This window comes from Ursus arctos, unplaced genomic scaffold, assembly GCF_023065955.2.
Source record: "Ursus arctos isolate Adak ecotype North America unplaced genomic scaffold, UrsArc2.0 scaffold_23, whole genome shotgun sequence".
NCBI lineage: Eukaryota > Metazoa > Chordata > Mammalia > Carnivora > Ursidae > Ursus > Ursus arctos.
In genome coordinates, this window is record NW_026622908.1 from 41117935 (window position 1) to 41134265 (window position 16331).

The 16331-nt window shown below is 59.6% G+C and overlaps 1 protein-coding gene across 1 annotated transcript; it reads right to left on the reverse strand.

Moving 5' to 3' along the window:
* Positions 1–909: 909 nt before the first annotated feature.
* On the reverse strand, positions 910–16269 carry PYGM (glycogen phosphorylase, muscle associated). Its single transcript, XM_026483324.3, has 20 exons — positions 11856–16269; positions 10751–10852; positions 10579–10657; positions 10389–10492; positions 9867–9998; positions 8474–8585; positions 8303–8385; positions 7615–7758; positions 7220–7312; positions 6828–6974; positions 6517–6680; positions 6081–6195; positions 5431–5532; positions 4918–5065; positions 4578–4636; positions 4308–4449; positions 3694–3901; positions 1723–1857; positions 1444–1510; positions 910–1330 (listed from the first exon to the last, which is right to left on the reverse strand). The coding sequence occupies exons 1-20, from the start codon at positions 12096–12098 to the stop codon at positions 1181–1183; spliced, it is 2529 nt and encodes an 842-aa protein (XP_026339109.1). The 5' UTR covers positions 12099–16269; the 3' UTR covers positions 910–1180.
* Between the last annotated feature and the right edge of the window lie 62 nt (positions 16270–16331).

Here is a 16331-nt window from a genome sequence, read left to right on the forward strand (position 1 = left end):
CTGGGGATGGGGGCGGGGGGCTCCAGTTCACACAGGGGGGACGGGCCTCGGAAGCCTGGCTCCCCACGGGGCCAGATGGGAAGGGGCAGCTGCAAGCCGCGGGTGGGTTCAGCGCAGCTTGAAGACTGGAGACCTACGTGCGGGTCCCCCCACCCCCGGCAGGGAGGAGCTTGGGAGGGGCAGCTACAGGCAGTTGGGGTCCCCACAAGCCAGGCCTAGGGGAGCCGGTAACCATTTCCGGCCGTTTGGGTTCAAACACACTCACTGTGAAACCACGGGCCCCAAACCTGACTTTCGAGGCTTGCCCCTTCCTGCCTCAGGGCTACGGAGGCAGGACCTCCCCCACACCTCAATCTTCGTAATATGAGGCCCACAGAAAGAGGCCCTTTCTGGTCCTCAGTTTCCCCAAAGTGGGGGTGGAGCCAACACTGGCCTAGCCTAGTCGGTCTGTGAGTGTACCCCGCCCTAACTCTCCCGACTTTAGACCAAGCGTAGCCACCTGCTTAGAGACCCTTAAACGCCGCAGTGGGGCGGGGCTAAGGGCGGAGTCAAGAGGGCGCCAACCACCCACAGGCTCCTCCCCCTCCCAAGTCCTGCCCTGGATAGCGTGGATCCTCGGTAGTCCGGGAGGCCCAAGTCCCGATCCCGGCCCCGGTGGGCCCCACCCAGGAGACGCCCCGCCCTCGGCCAGCCTGGCAGGCCGCTGACCTAGTATGGACACGGCTCTGGGAAGAGAGGCGTGGAAGGTGCCGCCTGAGAGAAGGCTGGGGAGTCTCGGGCCCCGCCCCCGTGAGCTGCCCCCTCCTTCTCCGGGGATGCACCTGCGGGTGGAGGGGTGGGTAAGGCACGGTGACTGCGCAGCTGCTGTTAGGCCTGCCCAGAGCTAAAAATATTTCCCAACAGACAGAATAAGGAGGCTCCCAAGGAGAATCAATTTATTGGGGAGTGGGTGCAGTTGGTCAGACCCATAAATAGGAGGGGGCAGGGAGCCGGAGGACGGGACGGAAGCAGTGTCCTTAGTCACGCTGGACACTAGGATCTTGAGGCCGGGGGGTAATGGGGGGTTCTAGGAAGAGGCTGAGAGATCTAACTCCAGCACACCCCTCTGGATGAAGAGCTGGGGTTGCGCCAAGGGATTGCAAACAAACTCAGGGTCCAGCTTGAGGTCTGGTCTGGGGGCTCAAATGTTCTCGTCAGGGGCTGGCAGGCGCTTTCGTGAAGGCTCTATGCCCCAGATCTCCCGGGCGTACTGGGCAATGGTTCTGTCGCTGGAGAACTTGCCTGATGTGGCTATGTTCCGGATCACCATCCGCGTCCACTCTCTGGGGTTCTACAGGCCAAAAGAGAGCTCTGGGTTCATTCTGCCGGTGGGATCCCCATCTGCCACCACAGCGCAGCCAGGGCCACCAAAACCTTGCCAACCCCTGGCCCAGGACGCCTCACCTTGTACAAGGCACTGACTTTCTCCTGGCATTTAATGTAGTCTTCATAATCTGCAAAGACTTTAAACCTGGAAAGGAATAGAGAGGCAGGAAGTTCCACGAGGTCAAGGGCCAAGCCCATCCTGTCCTGGTGGTCTTCCGGGGACCAGGAGAGTGAAGCTGCTTCCAAAGGAGCCTGGCCCCAACTGCCCAGGACCCCTGCCCAGCCTGCCCACACAGCCCCTGGGCCCAGTTCAGCCCAGCAGCCCCACCTGCATGGCTCCCCGGCCAGTCAGCTCACCGGTCATGGTGCATGAGCATGTTGACAATGTCCTTGAACAGGTCTGGCTGTTTGGGGGAGAAGAAGCCGCTGCTCAGCTGCTCGATGACCTGCCGAAGCTCCGGAATTCGGTCGTAGTACTCCTGGGCGTTGTACCTGTGTGTGTAGAGGGGTCAGCACCACGGAAAGGAGTTCCTGGCTCCTCCTCCTGAGAAAATCCAAGAAGTCCTGCGCCCCAGGGTCAAAACCCAGGGCCAAAACCCAGGGCCAGCCTGCTGCTGCCCTCCCTGGAGTGGCCCTTCCCCGGAGGCCCCCTCGCTTCTCTGCTCAGCTTTTCATCCCCCTCCTGTGCTTGAGGCCTGGAGAGGGAGAAAGGTAAGCAGCAGAGCCAAGGCCCCAAACCAAGCGCTCTTCCTCCCACACACCAGTACCTCTCTTAACCCAGTGTGTTTCCTTCCTGAATGGCTTGTCTCCCTCCCTCTCCCAAGTCCATCCGCCCTCAGGCCCCAGGAGGAACCAACAGGCATGTCCTCAGGAGCCTCCTTAAACTCACCGTCCAACGGAGCTCATCGCTGGCCCGGCGCCAGCTTGACTCCTGTGGGCCGCTTCCCTCAGCCACCTGGGCTCAAAACCCTCCCCAAGGCCAGTCTCATCTCTTTCCTTCCCTCCCCACGTCCATCCAGCCACCCAGGCCGAGGAGCGGGTACATTGGTCAGAATCCGTAAATACGAGGGGGCAGGGAGCCAGAGGACCTCCCTAACCCCCCATCCCCAGCACTGACACTGCAGGCCCCTCTCCTCGCCTTCCGGTCTCAGCCCCCCCACAGGGCGCCCCGCTGCAGTCCAGTGTCCACTTCGCAGCCAAAACTGTCCTTCTGGAGCCTGCTTCTGAGCATGTTGGATCTCGCTCAAAACATGTCCTGTCTCCCTTCTGTCCAAAGGACGGAGTCCGAACTTCCTAGTCAAGCCCGACGGGGGAATTTCCTTTCACTATGTAAACGCCAGCTCTCAGAAGCCGTGGGTGGGAGTGTAAACTGGTACCAACTTTTTGGAAAGCCATTTGGCAACATGCTTCAGGAGCCTTAAGAACTCATACTTTAAAAAATAATAATAATAAAAAAGAACTCGTACTTTTTTTTGACTCAGAAATATGTCCTCTAATAATCAAGGAGATAAAGATGTGCACATGGGCGTAGAAACGTGAGCATCGCAGTGATATTTACACTGACGAGCAGCGGAAATCAACCTCAATGTCCAACACTATGGAATTAGTTCAGTAAGTTATGGCACGTCCGTTACGTTGGAACCCCATGCAGATATTTAAAATATTTTAAAGACTGTTTAATGACATCAGGAGTCAAAATTGTGTGAAGACATCAAAATTGTACAGGCGTTAGTCCCAACCTTTACAGATACACACGCACACGTAAATACGTAGAAAAAGAGCTGTGGCTTTAAAAATGGGTGATGAGATTATGAATGACAGTTACTTTACTCCTTGTGGTTTTGTATTTTTTGGCAACTCAGGAGCATGTACTTTTTTATGATAAGGAAAAAATGTATTTTAAAATAAATTTCAAGAAATGCGAAGCCAGGAAAATATCTACTTTGAAGAATTGCACTTCCGACCACAAGCACAGCTGTACTGACTCTATTCATATTTCCCTTTTTGCCACAGCCGCCAGGGAGCTCAGAATTTAATTTTACTTCCAGAAATTCCAGAAATAATATCATGTCCTAGGACTAATATCATTTCCTTTCCCTTTGCCTTCAGTTCTGTGTGACTTCTTTCTTTTCCTATGCCATTAACCTCATGTGTTATAAGTTACCTCAAAAGTTGTCCGGAATCCTGAGGGCCAAAACTAAGACCTTGAGCAGCCTGGACCAGCCTTTCCAGGCATGCCCTCTGGCCCCCAAGTCCTACCCTCCAGTAGCCACACCTCGGTGCCTCCAGCCCACAGACCGTGAACTTTGGAGCCCCTGTCCCCCATACCCTCTCTGGTCAAGCTTTTCCACGTCCTCCACCCGCATGCCGAAGATGAAGAAGTTCTCTTCTCCGGCCTCTTCCGCCATCTCCACATTGGCCCCGTCCATGGTGCCGATGGTCAGAGCCCCATTGAGCATGAACTTCATGTTGCCCGTGCCCGAGGCTTCAGTGCCTGCTGTGGAGATCTGCTCCGAGAGGTCAGCGGCTGGGATCACTGTGGGACAGCAGCAGGGGACAAGCTCAACTCCAGAAGTAGTCCCACCCCAGCCAGGGACTGTGGCGTTAGCCAGCTTCAGAGCCCCCTCCACCCCAACCCCCCAGAAGTCACCAACTGAGTCTCCCTCCCACCACCGGCCCCCCGCCACTGCTTGGTGATCCTTGAACATCTGAGATCTAACCCGGACTCTCTCCCCAGCCCTGCCCCACTGTGTGTGTGATTTGAAGGGCCACTCTTCCCTATCATTTCTGCCTGAAATTCCACCATGAGAGGGGGACAGCCTCGTGATTTGAGCACTGTCGTCTCCAGATTCTTCTTCCAAGTGCCAGTACACTAGGAACGGGTGACCACTATCTCTTCGTGGCACCGTATTCATCAGACCCTCCCTCTGGTGGCATCCCACCTTTCTCTGCCAGCGAGACGCGGTAGTTCTCCAGGAAGATCACGCGGAGGCGGTCCCCTACCACCGGATCGTGGTTAACCACATCCCCAATGGCCGTGATGAGTCTGATGATCATCTTGGCCATGTGGTATCCAGGGGCAGCCTGTGGGGGCGCAGTCTGGGGTCAGCTCCACAGCCCGGCCCCCCAGCCCCTATCCTGCCACCCAGCCAGGCTGACCTCCACCTGGGTGTCAAAGGACCAGAGCCACAGTCTGTGTCCTGGCTTCTCACCTTCCCTCCAATCATCACAGTTCGGGGCACAAAAAACCTGTTGGGTTCCTGCTTGATGCCTGTGGAGAAACAGAGATCAGCAGGCCGGGTTTTCCCACCTCCTGACAGCACCCATCCAGCCAGGGCCCTGGCTACGAGACAGTAGACCTGACTTGGGCAACCGCTTGCTATGTGACCTCCGATCTGCCACTTTCCCCTCTCAGAGCCTCAGTTTGCCCCTCTATGAAATGGGGACAATCCCATGTCCCAAGAGTTGTCCCAAGGCCGAAGGCGAGACATTGATCAGGAAGTATGGTGTGCAGAGGGGAGCCCCAAGGGACAGAGCAAAACCCCCACTCACGGTTGTACAGGGTGATGACGTGGAGGCAGTTGAGCAGTTGGCGTTTGTATTCATGAATCCGCTTCACCTGGATGTCGAAGAGCGAGTTGGGGTTGATGTGGACTTTGTATTCCCTCTCTAGGTAGGCAGCGAACTTCAACTTGTTTTCCTGAAGGTAGGGAGAGGGAAGAGCTCACCGGCAGGCCTCAGCCTCAGGAATTCCTACAGTGTCATTTCTTTCCCAGGAAGGTGGAGGATCGGAGGCTCGCTGGCCGCCCCCTCCACGCCTGCCCCAGAGCAGACATTGCTAATCAAGGTCAGCGCTCTTTGGGCGGGGGCGTGGTGCGGGGGGGGGGGGGGGGGTCACATGATGCCTTCTCGCCGTGAACTCCAGGCAACTTCTGCAGGGTACCAGGGGCCTGAGGTGGCAGGAGAGACGGGCTCCACTGGCCATTCCCGGACCCGGGCAGCCGGCACCTGCGGCCCACTCGCTCCCACCCTGGCATGAGCGTCCCAGGTTGTCACACTGCCCACCTGCTTCACTTTGGCCACATCCCGGATAAAGGCTTCGTCATCCACGAAGGAGAGCAGTTTGCGCAGCTGGTCCAGGTCCGAGATGTAGTCCTCCCCAATGCGCTGCGGGAGAGGGAAGTCAGGCCTCCATCCCTCCTCCATCCTCCCTCACAGAGGGCTCCCTTTCCAGGTCAGCCAAGGCCTGTCCCCTGCACACAGCCGCTCCTTCTCCAGCCCCCAAGCAGGGGCATGGTGTGTGCACAGCCATCTTCCCTCGACCTTGAGCTCTGATGGCTGACCGCACCTGACCCCAGGAGGCCTTCCTCCTGGCCTTTTCCTCAGACAGGCAATGACCTCCAGGCCCTGCTCACAACCTCTGCCCCCTGCCGGTCTCACTTCAGATGTGACCTGCTGATGACCCTCTCCATTAGACTGTGAACCCCCACCTGGTTGACCTTGCTCACAGCCGGGCCTCCAGTAGCCCAGAGCGCCCTCATGCAGGCGAGAAAGTGGTCCCCCTCCTCCAGGCGCCCGCAAGGCTCGGGGAACGCAGTGCAGGATGGATTTCAGCCCTCCCCGGGGGCCCCCATCAGTGACCCACCTACACATCCATACACAGCTGATCCCTATAGTGACCGTGTTGACCCCTAGGCCATACAGTGACCTCTCACCTCAGCAATGACCTCTGCCAGGCCAGGGTTACACAGAACTAGCCAGCGACGAGGGGTGATGCCGTTGGTCTTATTCTGGAACTTATGAGGCTCCAGCTCGTAGAACTCCTTGAAGCTGCAGGATGGGGTTGGAGGGTCACGACTCGTTCCTGGGGGACCAAGGCTCCTCCCTGAGGCCCCACCCCGGTTTCTCGCAGACAGGGGCTTGGAGGCGAGGGGATTGCTGTATGTGAGAGGGGGTCATCTGGGGACAGAGCTGTCCCGGACATCAGGGCCGTGACGCTTCTCAAAGCCGGGCTACCTGCGGAAATGGCCCGCTGGGGTCAGGTAGCGAGGGGGCCCGGCCTGTAAGTGAAGGAGGTGGGGCGGGGGCGGGGCCAGCGGGCGGGGCGGGGCCGACAGGGGGCGGGGCCAGCGGGAGGAAGCGGTGTCTCACATGGTCTTCTTGAGGATCTCGGAGTGGATGCGGGCCACGCCGTTGACGGCGTGCGAACCCGCGATGCACAGGTGGGCCATGTTGATGCGCTTCACCGCGCCCTCCTCCACCAGCGACATGCGCCGCAGCCGGTCTACATCCCCTGGGAACGCCGCTGCCACGCGCTGTGCGGGGAGAGCCCAGAGCTCAGGAGCCCGGGTCCCCAGCCCCGCACCCCCGGGGCTCCGCCCGCAGCCCTCCCGCCGGTGTCGGGACGCCTGGGGCAGCAGCCTTGCGCAGCAACGCCCCCAGCCCAGGCCTCCTCCGCTCACGTTCAGGAAGCGCTGGTTGATCTCGTAGATGATCTGCAGGTGTCGGGGCAGGAGTGTCTCAATCAGGTGCACGGGCCAGCGCTCCAGGGCCTCGGGCAGCACGGTGTGGTTGGTGTAGGCGCAGGTCCTGACCGTCACGTCCCACGCCTGGTGGGCAGATGGGGAGTCAGGAACCCTGGGGCCTCACCGCCACGGCTCTCCACGCAGTCTGCAGCCAGGAGCCTGGGCCCTGCCGTGGAGGAGCGGGTTCCGGGACACTCGCCCTCCGGGCGTCACACTGCTCCGTCTGCTCCATGGGGGCTGCACTCGCATCTCTCCGCTTCCCAGACCGGGAAGGGAACCCTGAGACAGAGAGACGGTCTGGCGGGGGGTGGAGGGGTCCTGAAGCCCACCTTGTCCCAGTCCAGCCGCTCCAGGTCCACCAGGATCCTCATCAGCTCAGGGATGGCCAAGGAGGGGTGGGTGTCGTTCAGCTGGATGGCCACCTGTGGAGAGGGGGGCTGGGGGTCAGTCCGGGGTCCACACCGCCGCTGTGATCACTTTGCCCCTTCAGCGCTGCCTCCAAGGTCCCACGTAGTTCCAGGGCAGAGCTGGGGGCAGGAGCCCCTGGAGGGGCAGCTGGGGGCGGGAGGAGGGGGCAGTTCCCAGGTTATGTGCCGGTGACCGAGGAGCCCGAGCAGGTCACCCTGAGCCTCTCCTTCCTTGTCTAGAAGATGAGTGGGGGCAGGCTGAGGCTGGGGGGGAGGCAGCCACACGCGCATCATGGGAGGTCCCGGGGCCCTGGTACCTTATCGGGAAAGGCATCGAAGCTTGTGCGCACGGGGTCGCGGCAGCCGAACTTGGAGGACTTGAAGCGGCGGATGATGTCCTGGAGGGTGGCGGCCACTACGAAGTACTCCTGCTTCAGACGCAGCTCCTTGCCCTCAAAGAACTGGGAACGGTGCAAGGCAGGCCTGAGCAAGTCGTGGGGGTGGGGGCGGGGGTGGCCAGGAGACTTCCTGCCCGCGCCGAGACCCTTGAGGCCTGAGCAACCCCCACCCCAGGGCCCAGGGGTCTTTCGCCACCAAGGATTAGTGGCGGGGGCACACCAGGACCAGGACTGTCGTCAGCATCGCCAGGAAACAACAGCCCCTCCAAAGAGCCCGGCCCTAACTTGCTGTCCCCAGGACTTAGGTGTCCTCTTAAAGAACTTACAGAACTCACGGTGGGGGCGGGGAACAGGACACACAGGAGCCAACAATATGTCCTGGGTACAGGGCACATGGCTGGCTCAGTCGGAAAAGCTCCTGACTCTTAATCTCGGAGTCGTGAGTTTAAGCCCCACATTGGGTGTAGAGATTACCAAGCAATAAACAAACGTAAAAAATAAAAACTATGTCCTGGGTGTGACTAGGGCACCCAGGGACTGTCCCTCCCGGTCTTTGCCCTCTCCCAGGCCCTCAGGCTTCCTGTCCCCAGCCCAGGAGGTGACATACGTTGTCATTGGGGTACAGCACACGCGAGATGTTCTCAGCGAGGTTTCGGTCGAGCACAGCTTGGATGTAGCCACCGACGTTGACTGAGGGATGAAAGTGGGGACAGCGTCAGGCTGGGGCTGAGCGTGGGCCGGGGTAGGCGGGGCTGCTGGTGGCCAGCGCTGGACTCACAGTCCTTGAGGTTGAAGTCATTGGGGGCCTTGGCCGACCACAGGCGCATGGTGTTGACGATGTTGTTGCGATAGCCAGGCACCGGAGTGTCGTAGGGCATGGCCAGCACCACCTGCAGGGGCATCGGGCTTGGCGTTAGGAGCTGGGTATCTGCCACATGACTCGTGGGGCCCTGAGAGCTGCAGTTCCAGCCTCTGTCCCCGTGCTCTGCCAATTTCCAGCCCTGGGTTCTCGTGCCAACTCTGGGTGACCATGAGCAAATCTCTCAACCTCCCTGGACCTCGTCCATAAAGAGAGGACCCCTTTATGGGATCTCCCCACACTCCCCCCTGCCTTGCCTGGCTGCTTGTGAGGATGACAGAGGGCAGTGATGAGCCCGGAGCCCAGAGGGGGGCTCTGTTGGTGGCCACTCTGCAGTGATGGGGATGAGCTAACCCCCGGTGTGAGCACAACCTAGAGGATTCTCTGGGCTCATGAGAGGGTTGGGGGAGCCTGGGTCCTGGCTGCAGGGGACACAGATGTCAAGTACATCCCAAGGCTTATGCCTGGTTGACCACAGGGCTAAGCAGCAGTGACTAATGCAGGCCCCTCCTCCCGCAATGAGCAAAGGTCAATTGCTGCCAATGACTCCTGCCACCACAGGGCTGAGGGCACATCCACGTCCCCCCCCAGCAGCACCCTTTCTCCCCAACACTCAGTCACTGGGCCCCTGATCAGAACAGAATGGAAGCTGAAGCTCAGAGAGGGAAGGGACTGGCCCAAGAGCACAGAGCGAGGTAGGCAGCCAGAGCCCCTGCTGGATCGTATCACGGATGACAGTGGAACCAATGCCCGAGTCTGGAAGCCAAGGGGTTTCTGCGCAGCCATCTGGAGGCCCACAGTCTGCAGCCACAGCAAGAGAACTGACAGGCTGGGATCCAGACACCTGCTTTGGCTGTCGGTTCCCTCTAACTTGTGTGACCTTGAACAAGTCGGTTCCTCTCTCAAGGTTTTCATTTTCTCCCTGTCCCCCCTTTCTGGGCTGTTGCTTTGCTTCCCATCAAGCTGCCAGTTTTGATGTGCTGGGGAGTCAAGTCACCGTGGTTATTCCTCGATGAGTTTTGTGGGGTGGAGAGGAGCCAGGTCAGGGAAGGGCCTGGTGGGCCAGGGTGGCCTCTCTCCTCCTCCTGGGCTCTGTACTTGGCCTGGCTCCTCTGTGATCCTGTCTACAGCCTCTCCTGGCTCCAGCTGTGTGACCTCAAGTAAGTCACTTAACCTCTCTGAGCCTCAGTGTCCTCCATTATAAATAGCACTGGGTCCAGCAGCCTCCAGGCTCTTGCCCTGTATCTCCTTGGTTTCTCCCACATCCTCCTCCCCGCTTCCCTCTCACTGGGAGCTCCCCCCACTCCTTCACCTGTGTGTCCACCCACTTGGCTCCCTGGCTGGTGTGCTCCACTCGGCCATAGAAGTGCACGGGCAGCATGAACTCAGGTCGGGCCTTCTCCCAGGGGTTTCCATAGCGAAGCCAGTCATCAGCCTCTTCCATCTGAGCCCAAGGCAGGTCGCAGAGAAAGGAAGGCAGAGTCAGACTCAGGCCCAGACCCAGACTCACACCACAGGGGGCAGTGGGTAGGGCAGGAGCCATAGCCCCAGTGTGCCCTCTCTAGAGTGTAAATGAAGGGCCCTGGGGTGGGTCCCTGGTCTGGTGGGGTATCCAATGGGACACGGTATGTGTATGGGAGTCTGAGAGGTTCCACAGGCATGGACCACCCGTTCCAAGAGTAACCAACAGGTTTTGGGGCCGGGGGAGAAGGGACAAGGATGCTTTTTGTCAAAGCTGAGCCTGTTTCTAGATCTTTCCGGAGACGGATGACCCAGTGGGGGTCCCCTCCATCATGCCTGGGTCCCCACAAGGCCAGGGCCCAAGGCCACTCACCTGCCAGCCCCCGCAGATCTTCTGGTTAAAAATCCCAAACTCGTACCGGATCCCGTAGCCATAGGCAGCCAGGCCCAGTGTTGCCATGGAGTCCAGAAAGCAGGCTACGGGTTTGCAGGGAGGTGGGTGTCAGGGACCCAGCAGAACAGAGCCCCTCTGCCCACCCCACCCTTGCCCCCTGCCCACTTACCGGCCAGCCGACCCAGGCCCCCGTTGCCCAGCCCCGCGTCCTCCTCGATCTCCTCCAGCTCCTCCATGTCCAGGCCCAGCTGGAGGGGGAGGTAGGGCAGTGGTCAAGGCCAAGGGCCAGCAGGCGAATTCCCCAATACCTCAGCTGGCCCCACTCCTGGCCCCCTCCAAACCTGGTAGGTGGCCTCATCGCAGGCATTCTCCAAGGCCAGGTTCACCATGGTGTTTTGTAGGGTCCGTCCCATGTAGAACTCCAGAGACAAGTAGTAGACCCTCTGCCGGGGGAGACAGGTGCAGGGGGGTCAGGGCTGCCCAGCGGCCCCCAGCCAGGCCTCTCACACCTCCTGCCCCACTCCTCAGGCCCAGCACGTGCCAGCCCTGTCTCCATTTATTTTCTCCCCATCACAGGCTTCCGGACCCATCGGGAAGCTTCCCGTCCAGCATTTCCTCTGACTTTGGACACATCGCTTTTCTTCTCTGAGCCTCAGTCTCCTCATCTGGAAAATGGGGCTGCCCTAACCACCTCGGGAATTGAGGTGCTTAGGAGCGGTGAAAACCCCTGCCATCGCACACAAGCCTCCGGACGGCCCACCGGGGAGTCAGGATGCAGAGAAGCCCCTCCAAGTCCTCCTCCAGAGGGAAAGGCCAAGGTGCAGAGAAACCAGTCATTTGCTCAAGGTCACCGTGACCCACAGCCAGAGCTGGCCACCTCCTGTCCTTGAGGTGCCCAGTTCCCCTTGGTCCTCAAGCCTCAGCCCCAAGAAGAGGACAGGGGATGCTGCCGGTACCTGGGCTCCCAGTTTCCTAGGTCCCCTCCCCGGCCCACTCGCCCGCCCCCCCCCCCCCCCCCGCCCAGGAGTGTCGGGTTGCTGACATTTACCATGACCCCGGTAGACACTTGATCCCACTTCCCCAGCTGTCCTGGCGGTACAGGGACACCACACCCGTATTTAATGACCCGTCCTTCCCCTTCAGGTCCAACCCAGGCCTCAGGGGTCTTCCCGACCACCAGAAGCCCCTCCACTCTCTGAATGGCCACTTGCCTTTGCAACCAGGATGCCTGATCTGAGCCCCCCCCCCCCAGGTTTCTCTGCCCAGGTTGTCCCAGCCCCAGCTGCACTCGGCACTGCTGCCCCTCCAACCTCAGTAACCTGGAAGGACCCTTTCTTTTGCCGCAGAAAACCCTGAGCCCACAAAGGGCTGCCGCTTGCTCGGGATCTCCCAGCCCCCGGGTGGGGCCGCCAGCCCATTTCCCACCCAGGACGCCCCAAGCAGCACCTTGGGGTCCTTCTCGTAGTAGTGCTGCTGCGTGCGGATCCAGCGACCCACGAGGTGGTCGCGCACGGTGTGGGCCAGCGCGAAGTAGTAGTCTCTCGGCGTGGCCACATTGCGGTCCTTCACGAGCGTGAAGTGGAGGTGCCGGTTGAAGCTCTTCTTGAGCTCGGTCACGTTCTCCACGCCGGCCAGGCCGCGCACGCTGATCTGCTTTCTCTTCTCCTGGTCTGACAGGGGCCGGGACATGGCTGCGGGAGGGCGGGCCGGACGGATGGGTGGACGGGGCGGCCTCAGCAGTGCCTCCAGCCAGGGAGTGGAGATCCCTGGCCGCCTGGGGTTTTAAAGCCTGGCTCTGGACGGCTCGCCCCGCCTCCCCCTGCAATGGGAGGGTCTTGGCCTGGCAGCTCAGGGAGCTATTTTGGGGGCAAGGGGAGGAGAGGGGAGAGGGGCAGGGAGAGCAGGCCCAGCCTGGCTCATTCACAGCCCTGTGCTGACCCACTTCCTCCAGGCCTTGCACACTGGGGGCTTCTGCGCCCGGCTCTGCCTTTTGCAGTCGGGGACACAAAATGCCGCTCCGCCTGACAAGCCTGAGGCTTCCCCGGGGCTCAGGGGCTGGGCCTTCGGCTAAGCGGTTGCCCTGATCCGGGCCCTTTCCCTGGGTTGTGCATGAACGGTGGGGCCAGAGTTTGGCCTGCAGCAGCGCTCCTGGAGAAGCCGAGGAGGGCTGTCAGGGGGACAGGTGTCAAGAGGCTCAGCCTTCATCAGAGCGGACCAGCTTCTGGTTTAGACATTTGCCCAAAGACCTCCAACCACAAGCTGGAAGACCTCTGGTCAAGCTTCCATGGTGGCCCTACCAGGGGCGGGGTGGGTGGGGGGAGGCCTGGGGAGGTGGGGAGAGGTCAAGTGGGGGGAGGTCATATGCTGTGGCAACAGGGGCAGGACACCCCCATGCACGCTTAAGGGCCAGGAGCGGAGGGTCAGCTGAACAGAAGAGGGGTAGCCAGCAAAGGACACTGGGTGCCTGAGAGAATGGGGACCAGGACTCTGGGTTCCAGGAGGTGGCATGGAGGAGGTCGCCTGAGGCAGGGCTACTGCCCCCACGCCACCCCCACCAAAGCTGAGCCACCCTGAGTTCCCCCTGTTGCTGTCCTTCAAGGAGCTCTGTAGTGACCTTTCGAGGGGGATGGTAGTCAGATTACAGGCCAGCTTTGGCCAGGGGCTGCCCGCCTAGAGCAGGGGCCTCTGGGAACTGTAGTCCTGGGCCCACAACGGCAGAATAAACAAGCATCCCCCACCGACTCATAATCCTGGCCCTGGTATCAGGTCTCCCTGTGACGCAGCTGCCCGGTGACCGGAGACCTCCTCCCGCTCGCTCCTCCCACCTGGGGCCACAGACGGAACAGGAATTCAGTGGGCCAGCGTTCACAGCTGTGACCTCACCTGTACAACGGGAGCCTCTGCACCCGGAACGCAACACCACTCACTTGTCTTCACGGCCGGGCAGCTAGGGGGCTGTCCCCAGTCCGCTGCTCATGCCCTGGCCCCATCCCTGATTTGCTGTGTGACCTTTAGCTGGTTGCTTTACTTTTCTGAGCCGTGAAGCCTTCATCCAATTTACACTCTCAAATGAGAATATAAATTCCTGCCTCCTCCAGCTGCTGCCTCCTACTCCTGTGGAGGCGACACTGGATCCTGCTTTGTTCTTGGAGCAAAAGGAGCCCAGGGCTTGGTGCTATTTCAGAGGATGCCTGGGCCTCCCAGGGCAGTGGACTGGTGGGGAGGGACTGGGAGTTCTGGTCTCAGGGCTAAGGAAGCAGGTCAGAGGCCCGGACAGCTGCAGGGTGCTACTGAGAGAGCCTGGTTTGGGGGAAGGCTGAGCTGTCTTCGAGGACATTCTGAGCCACAGCAGACCCAGGCTGGGAGTGCAGGGTCTAAACTCGGAGTCTTCAGTTCCGAGCGCTGCTCTCCCCTGTCCCCGAACAGCATTCCGGTGTTGATCTCCCATAGCTGCCATGCTTCAAAGTGAGAAAAAAAGATCAAGAAAACACCCAAATGTGCCTACACAGAATTAGTGGGAATACAGGAAACTTTCTTAAATTTCTCGGTATTCCCCAGTTTCTCCTTTTGGTCTTTTGTACACTCTATTTCAGTGGAGTGCTTGGTGGCTCCCCGGTCTCGTCACAGCTCCCGCCCAGCCTCCAAGACCTGGTCTCCGGGCTTGGCTAGCTTCTGGGGCTGCTAGGCCTGGACTTGCTCTCACAACGCTTCCGAGTGGAGCTCAGAAGGCTCCTTGGTGCACAGAGCTCCCTGGAGACAGCGGCACGTCATCTGTGCTGTCGCCTCACACCCCAGTTGTGGCAACACCCTGGCCACGCAGACCTGCTCTGCACTGACCCCTAATTGCCCCTGCTCCCAAACCATTCCCGAATGAACCCAATCCTCTTCCGGTCGTGGGGCTCTGATGCCCCTCTTCCTACGCATCAGCACTGTGCTCACCCTTCTTCGGGGCTCAAGTCACTTGCTCAACTAGGAAACAGAAACTCCTTTTTAGAGTAGGCTCCATGCCCAATGTGGGGCTTGAACTCACGACCCTGAGATCAAGAGTCTCACACTCTACGGACCGAGCCAGCCAGGCACCCAGAAATTACTTTTGAGTGATTTCTCCAACTACCTTCCTTGTGGGTCCCTTCCATCTTTGATGTCTGTGCCCCCCAAACTGTTTCCAGACTTTTTCCAGGGGTGACGCCACTCCTGGGCCCCTCCTTTTATCTTGCAAGCCCCAGCCCAGCCTGAGACCTTCAAGACTCAAACGGACCCACTTCTTGTGTCCCCACGTCCTCCCCAATCCCTCACTCCCCAGTGCTGTGTGTGCAGATCAATCCTGAACCCTGGAAGCACTTGACCAACTTGAGTAACTCAAGGTTGTTTATGTCTGACTAGGTTTCTACCCAGAAATCCTGCCTCCTTTTCCAGACCAATCTTGGGTTTCTCCAGAGCCCTAGTGCTGACCTTTCCCAACTGGTATTCCTTTCACCAACCAAGCTGGGGGGGGGGGCGGGGGCGGGGAGCCAGTGCTGCCACGACAGACAGGAACAGACATGGCTGAGCAAAGGCTTTTCCCCCAGGTATCTAAAGGCAGGTGGGAGCGCATTTCACATCTCTCCCCACTCTGCCACAAAGCTCCCCGCACTTCTGAGGGCCAAGCCTTCCTGCCGTCTCTTCCATTTCAGGGCCTGGAGCTCCTCGGAGAAAGGCCTGGAGAAAGGCCTGAGACGGATGCCTTAGTTAGCCACTTTGTTACTCTCCAAAACCTTAACAAAAGCTGGCGGCAGGGAGCAGTGAGGGAGCTAGCACAGGAATGGAGCTGGCCCCAGGGGAGAGAGGCGGAGGAGCTAGCTGGGCTGCGGTTAAGTCATTTATTGATTTTATTTCTAAAACCCACATAGCGCCACTTTGCCTCTTCCAGAGCTTCAAAGAGCTAATTAACCGCCCAATGAGCCCACCAGGGAAACCGAGCTTGTGGGGGAAGCAATGAGGTGAAGCCAAGGTCAAAGAGGGTTGCTAGGCCCCAGCCCTGCCCCCATTCCGTCAGTTAAGGACAAAGAGAAAAGATCATTCTCTTGAAGTTTAGGGCTTGGTTAGGGAAACCCACTGAACTTGCCTTGCTTCCGAGGCTCCGTTAACCCTGCCGGCCTGTAACAAAGTAAGCAGCACCGACAGTCCAGATAGGACCCACGCCACCGGCTTCCGCCCTACACAGAGCAGTGTCGGTCCCAACCTGAAGGTGGAAAGCAGCCCAGGCCAGTTGCCCCCACTGGCCAGGTGCTGGGGGCAGCAGGACCTTGCTGTCACGAACCCCCCCCAAGGAAGCAAAGGCAGCCAGGAAAGGGCAGGCTCTGCGCAGCTCCCCCAGGGACGGCACTGCAGGGCAGCGGCCGGGTAAGGACCTCACACCCTGTGCAGCCCTGATGTGGATGCTTCGGGGGCCCCAGACACGGAAGAACGAAACAGCATGAGACCCCCCGGAAAGAAGTGCTTACAAAGCACAAGGCGGGGCAATTTTCTTCTGCCCCCACCCAGCCCCACAGCCTGCGGTGCTGGCAGGCTGCAAGTCACCAGCAGAGAAAGAAAAAGCCACTTGGCGGTTTTAATTTTAGCTGCTCTGTGCCTCACAGGCAGGATTAGTTGGCTTGACCTTTAGTGCCGAGGCCTCCCTAGGCCCAGGGCCTTAGTCAGGTGGTAGCTTCCAGGCAGAGACCGCAACCGGAGCTCAGCAAACGAGAGGGTCCAAGCCCCAGGGAAAGGCCTTCAAAACAACAGGGACCAGGGGATTGAGGGGTGACGGGGATGGGGGTGGTGGTGAAGAACCTGGTTCTCGGCTGTGAACCAGTAAACAAGGGGAAGATGGTGGGACCACCCACACACTCAGCTTCCACCAGCAAAGCCACACACTGGGACACAGGCGGCAGGCTCCTTAAT

Excerpts from the sequence above, each read along its gene's own strand:
- PYGM (XM_026483324.3), bottom strand. The coding sequence starts at position 12,098 with ATGTCCCGGCCCCTGTCAGACCAGGAGAAGAGAAAGCAGATCAGCGTG. Across the intron at positions 5,533-6,080 it reads TGGCAGAGGTCATTGCTGAG|CGCATTGGGGAGGACTACAT; the intron begins GTGAGAGGTCAC and ends CCTCTCCCGCAG. Across the intron at positions 5,066-5,430 it reads ATGTGGCCAAAGTGAAGCAG|GAAAACAAGTTGAAGTTCGC; the intron begins GTGGGCAGTGTG and ends CCCTACCTTCAG.